Below are 6,009 nucleotides of genomic sequence, written 5' to 3'. Positions count from 1 at the left end.
GAAGTTTATGCAGCCGATAAAACTACTATCCCTACTCTTATAGCTCTCTACTAATTTGCTATCGCAATTGATGCTTCGTGTTTCGAGTGAAACTGAGACTTTTTTTTAATTATTACTTTGTCTGCTTCATGTGAAGATCGTGGGTACCTTTCAACGTTCGTAAATTTAAACAGATGCAAAACTTCAGTCGCAAGCTTCAATTCTCGGACACGCGCGGCTGCTTGGTGTACATGTTTTGCATACCTGCAGGGCTTGAAAATCATTGTTTTGGTTATTGTGTGGTACCGCTTATAGTGCAGATATTCACGACTCCGGCAACTTACGTTATAAGCGGTCTACACTGTATAAAGTTGCAAATTATTCCAAGCTACACAGATCAAACAAAGTTCACGCATCACCCTGTTTAGAGGTGGAGTGTTCGAGCACATCAGAGGCTTAGGTAATGCAGGTGGCGAGTGTCCGCTGTGACTAGGTCCTTCCAAGGGAGATGGCGTCGGAATGTAGGCCAGTAAGGTAAGCCAGGAGCATAGAGGCTGTGGTTGGTGCTCCATTGGATGCCCCACAGACGTACACCAGCTTTACACGTTGAGCCATAAGCCCAGGAGCACCAGGCATAGGCAAGAGCTCAGACCAATAGTCTGACAGGCTGCTGCCTTCTTCTCTTCGCTTCTTCTTTCACAATGGTGCCACTTCTGCATTCCTCGCTCATGCCACAATGGTCTCCGACCATTCTTCTTTTTCGTTAATGTTTTTTTTTTCTCTGCCATTGCAGGATCACGCACGTCTTCGTCGTCATCATTGTCATCATCTTTTGTTTGTGATGGCAGCACGTGCACCTCGTGACAATGCGACACTGTGTTATTTGGCCATCATAAATGTAAACATTTTGCCATATGAACTCTCTGGCGAGTTCTTGCCTGGTGGGATTTGACCTTGTAAGAAATGTGATGCATGAGACTTCGTGTGATATCTCTCATGGATGCCGATTTTATTGTCGCGCTCACACGGAAGACGGTAGTGACAGAGCAGTGCATAACAAGTGGGCAGTAGCGCACCCAGGATCTCTGCCAGGGGGGGGGTTGACAGTTTGCCAATACCATCTAAACAGCACTAATTTCGATTTCTTCACGGGAAATTGTCGAAAAAATGCGCTTTTTGCGAGTGTGCAGACGATTGCGCGCCTTACATCTTAGTTGCAGTACTCAAATGCGTAAGGAAAGAAAAGGGGTTAAACAAAAGGGGGAGTTAAGTCGGCCTCAGGGGGGGGGTTACAACCCCCGAATCCCCCCCCGTCGGTGCGCCACTGCAAGTGGGTGACAGCGCTGGAGGTAGTGCTGGTGTCTTCTTTTAGTTGGCAATAGTTGTCACACGGTGATTTTCATCATTTGTGTGCTGAAGTGAGTGTCGGGATAATGGAAGTTGGCTGTGTGGTTTATGACATGCATCACTGGCAGAACTTGTTGACAAAGCAACAGAAACATTTCGTCATCATCGCCAGCCTGTTTATGTATGAGGACGAAGGCCTCTCCCATCGATTGCCAGTTACCCCTGCATTGTGCTTTCTCACCCTGTCATATGCCTGCAAGATTCCGAATTTCATCAGACACCTAGTTCCCTGCTATCCCCGACTAGCCTCCCCTTGTCTTGTTGCCCATCCTGTAACTGTAATAGGCCAATTATCTGGCCTATGTACTCAATCTCCTGCCACACCTCCATTTCTTCCTCTTAATTTCAGCTGCATTATCTGATAACCCTGTTCGCTCTCTAATTCACGCCACTGTCTTCTAATGTTGCACCTATCATTTTTGTTTCGCTGCTTGCTGCACAGTCCTTAATTTCTTCTAAAGCTTCTTTATTAACCTCCAAGTTTCTGCCCCATATGTTAGTGCCAGTAGAATGCAATGATTGTACACATTTCTTTCTTCAAGGATAGTGGTACGCTGCTGACAATGATTTAATAATGCCTGTTGTGTGCGTGCTCCAACCCATTTTGAGTTTCTGTAAATTTCCTTCTCATGATCAAGCTTGTTTGTGAGTAATTGGAGATTGTTGAGAGGCCTTTGGCCCTGGCATATTTTGAAGTAGGCCGATGATGACAGAGCAGCTACAGTGCTCCTATTAGTGCCAGGCTATGTGCCTGGGTTGTTCAAAACATGAAGTTATCTCAAGACTGGCGTGTTTAATACGTCTTCTGCGGCTTAGTATATGCAATGCTCTAATGATGCCAGCTTGCAGACCAAGACTTACTCCATTTGCAGTTTCCTTGTGAGAGGTCAACCCAACCAAATAATAAAACTGAGAAAAATTGCCCTGCCCCATGCCATTTTGCGTCTTGTGTAATTGGGATGTGAATGGACAACGGTTTCATTGTAGCACTCGTGGAGATGGCAGATTTAGCAAATAAGCGCATAACAGATGGTGACACTGTTGTTTTCGTTTTGCAATATTTGTCAAGCTGTGATTTTCCTCATTGGTGTGATAAAATGTGTGTTGAGTTAATGGACGACAGTTGGCGCAGTGGGAAAGTGTGTGCACAGCTTGCAAAACTTGTTGACCAAGCAACACAGCTATAATGAAACAAACTTTGAAGCCACAGTTGCAGCTTGCAGCTCTTTCTATTTGTGCATTTCTATGTGCTTTATCTTTACCTGGGCATACATCAAGTGATGTGAAATTGACCATTTTGTTTGTGTGGCAACATTTTTGTGAGTATAGTTCAACAAAAAGTGCTTGCTGCACTAAAGGAAAAGTGCTGCTCCAAGATGGTCTAACATTTTATTTATTCCTTTTGTTTGTTTGTTTTTTCTTCCAGATAGTGCAACTGTAATAGAGGTTCTGGAGATCTGTTCATCTTGCGCAAGTTAATCGTTGAAAACAAGAGACAATGACTTCAAGAAGTTGAACAGAAGGGCAGGTGGTCCCTTGAGCAAGATTGTGGGCTCCTTGCTGCATATACAAGATTGATGTTTAGCTCAAGTGTTTGGGAGCCCATTCTCTGATTTAGCATGTTTATTCACCATAATGGGCACCTTTTCAGTCTTATTCTTTATTATTTCTTATATTTGTACTCATGGCCTTCTACATCTTATTTTTGCCAGGTTTTTGAAAGGAATGGTTGCTTTACACTTTTATAACAAGAAATTGGTACACCAGGCAGCTTTGAAAAAAAAAAGAATATAAGGACAATATGATATGCATGTGGTAAATGTTTGCTTTTAGCACGTCCTTGTTGACTCGCTGAGCCATCGCAGCCCTTTATGGGCTGCGATGAAAAGAGCAGACATCACACCATGCACATGACATGACACCACATCCTGCGTGGTCAACAGAACTGGCTGCTTGGTATGATGTGCTATATGTCATTCAACTAGTATTATTTTGTTATTTTCCAATAGAGATTAGTTTTCATAAAAATGGAATGGTATTTCTACAAAGGGTAGCAGATTGTAGCAAGCTTTTTTATCAGTGGTTGCAGAATGCACACATCACAAAAAGCACTCGATGGTTATTAACTAACAGAGAAGCTGCAGCTTATTTGTTACTCACAGAACATCATGAAAGGCATGCAGAAAGCGACTGGGGTACCTTTGCACCATGCCGCTTTTTAATTTATGGGACCAATGGCAGGAGAATGCTACGACTGTAAATGGCAACTGTAGTCGTACTTGCACCTAGAAAGCTTGTGTCGGCAAGCCTTGAGTCACATACAGGCCTGTTACATTTACATGGCGCAAACGTGTACAGTAGTACCTTTGCCACACGTGTGCATGCGTAAATGTGTACCACAACACCTTTTGCATTATAACATGCGGCGAGTGTAATATGTGGCAGTGTGCTTCATTGAAAAGTGACAGCTTCATGACAGTGAGCGACAGTGTTTGCTGGCATGAGAAGCCGATAGTTGCAGTGTCTTGCTCAGAGCATGTATTTTTGTGCAGACCCCATCGTCGAACCTGTCAAGCTGGAGCTGTCCCCTCAACGAGGCTCGACCGAGGGAAGGCACCTGCTGCAGCGTCTCTTGCGCAACGACGTTGCAACTTCCCACATAAGGGAATACCCGCACAAGTGCAGCTACTGCCGCAAGATGTTCCAGAAGAAGTTTCACCTGGACAATCACATACGTGTCCACACCGGCGAGAGACCATTCGGCTGCCATCTCTGCCCCATGACATTCACCCAGAAGCAGTGTGTTTCGCGCCATATGCGAACACACACAGGCGAGAAGCCATTTCACTGTTGCTTGTGCCCAAAGTATACAGAGACGAGACGACTCTGAGAAGGCACATGGAAAGACACACATGGAAACACACGCATGGAAACACACACATGACAAGTCACTCCCAAGTGTCGCTGAATGCGGGCTCTCCTTAGCACCACTCATGCAGTGAGCAATAGAGAATTCAGTACAGTGACTTCAATTAATTTGACCTTGATGGTACGGACAAAATCAATCAAATTATCTGGCTGGTCAAAATGAGGAAGATGGCAGAAACCGAATGCACTGCTGCTATCCTAGGTGTGGAAATGTTTTGAAGGTTCATTTTTTTTATGCTTGTAACCTTGTTAAAATGTATGAAACTGGATTTGATGGGCGGAATTATAAGACAACAAGAGATTAGTGGCTCTAGGCTGATATATCCAGCATGCCCATTCAAAACTGGTTAAAAGTCGCGTTGCCAACTTTCGTCCAGGCAGTGCCATAAGAAAGTGGTGCCACCGTAAGGTCTCCACAAGCCTAAAGAAACAGTCTGAACATTTGTCTGCAGCAAGGTACCTGAAGATCTTGGATTTGTAGGTACTGGAGGGTTTCCTCAGGAGATCTCATATGGAAAGTCAAATAAATAAAAGACTGCGGTTGTGCCCTACCTACATACAGGATGGCACACTGTCTTAGGGAGATTGCGAGGTGGGTGAATACAAGAATTTTTTTTTTTTTTCTGGACCCAATAAACTTAGCAAAGTGTGTCGGTTGACAAACCCATGCAGTAAAACTGTGTCTGGTTGTTCCTAGAGACATCAAAACCGAAACGTTTCGTTGATTGTGAAGAGGCCATGGTGTATGAATTGGCATTTTCTAGTGGCCAAAAATACATAAGACAGAATGACGTCCCAGTGACCGCCTAAGAGAGCATACTTTAAGTGTAAGGAATTACTGTGATGGTCATTTTTCTGTTCATGGTCAGGATTGTGGCTGTGCTCCGTTGTTCAATGATTGCGCGATTCTTGCCTGAAAAAAATGTGCGTGGAATCATAGATGCACAGGCTATCAGGCATAATGTTGAAAGCTGTGTTAGCACTGCGCTTTTTGTCAACCTGCTTGATACAGAAACGGCCTTTTTGGAGAGAGCAGTATGACATACTACTAACCAGGAGTGGTGCTGTTGTGCGTGGTCTATAAATGCATGGAAAATTTCCCGGGAATAAACTTGAACTTGGCACACCATGGTGTCTATGCTTCCCTTTTGTCCTTGTCTACTTCTGCTAAAATGTTATCCAAGTTTGAATACCAACACACAGCATCGCTACTGTTAGGCACATTTATTACGAGCTCTGTCTGACTTGGACCATGTTATGTGACCCAAGACTAGCGCTGCAAATATACTTCATTCTGTCGTGAGGAAAACTCTTAGTAATTTCTGGCCCTAGACACAGTTGCTCCACACATTACCAACTCCACACAGTTGCTGAAAGAAAAGGACACTGTATTGTATACCGGTGGATCCGTGGACATTGTGAACTGCACAGACATGATCTCCTGAAGCAACAGCAAAAACAGCTTTAAAATGACAGCACACTTGTAGAAGCCGGACTGTATTTTTTTTAGAGTGAAAGTTCTACTACGCCATGTCTCGCAAGGTCATTCATCGTGCCGCAATGACCTCGAGCTGCCGGAGCGCAAGTGTGGCAGGTGCGACGTCACGCCACGTGATCTGCTGCGGAGAGGCATCACAGCTGCACTCGCTCAGAGCTTCGCCGCTGCGGTACTATGTGACTAGGCGACGGAGTAAC

The 6,009-nt window shown here is 44.5% G+C and overlaps 1 protein-coding gene across 1 annotated transcript; it reads left to right on the top strand.

The window, feature by feature from the left end:
- Window positions 1-487: 487 nt before the first annotated feature.
- On the top strand, window positions 488-5,355 carry LOC119431582 (zinc finger protein 501-like). Its single transcript, XM_049657924.1, has 3 exons — window positions 488-500; window positions 3,939-4,185; window positions 5,184-5,355. The coding sequence occupies exons 1-3, from the start codon at window positions 488-490 to the stop codon at window positions 5,353-5,355; spliced, it is 432 nt and encodes a 143-aa protein (XP_049513881.1).
- The last annotated feature ends 654 nt before the right edge of the window (window positions 5,356-6,009 follow it).

The sequence above is a fragment of the Dermacentor silvarum genome, chromosome 10 (assembly GCF_013339745.2).
Source record: "Dermacentor silvarum isolate Dsil-2018 chromosome 10, BIME_Dsil_1.4, whole genome shotgun sequence".
Lineage (NCBI taxonomy): Eukaryota > Metazoa > Arthropoda > Arachnida > Ixodida > Ixodidae > Dermacentor > Dermacentor silvarum.
The sequence above is the reverse complement of the archived record's forward strand: the minus strand, read 5'-3'. Positions and strand labels throughout refer to the sequence as shown.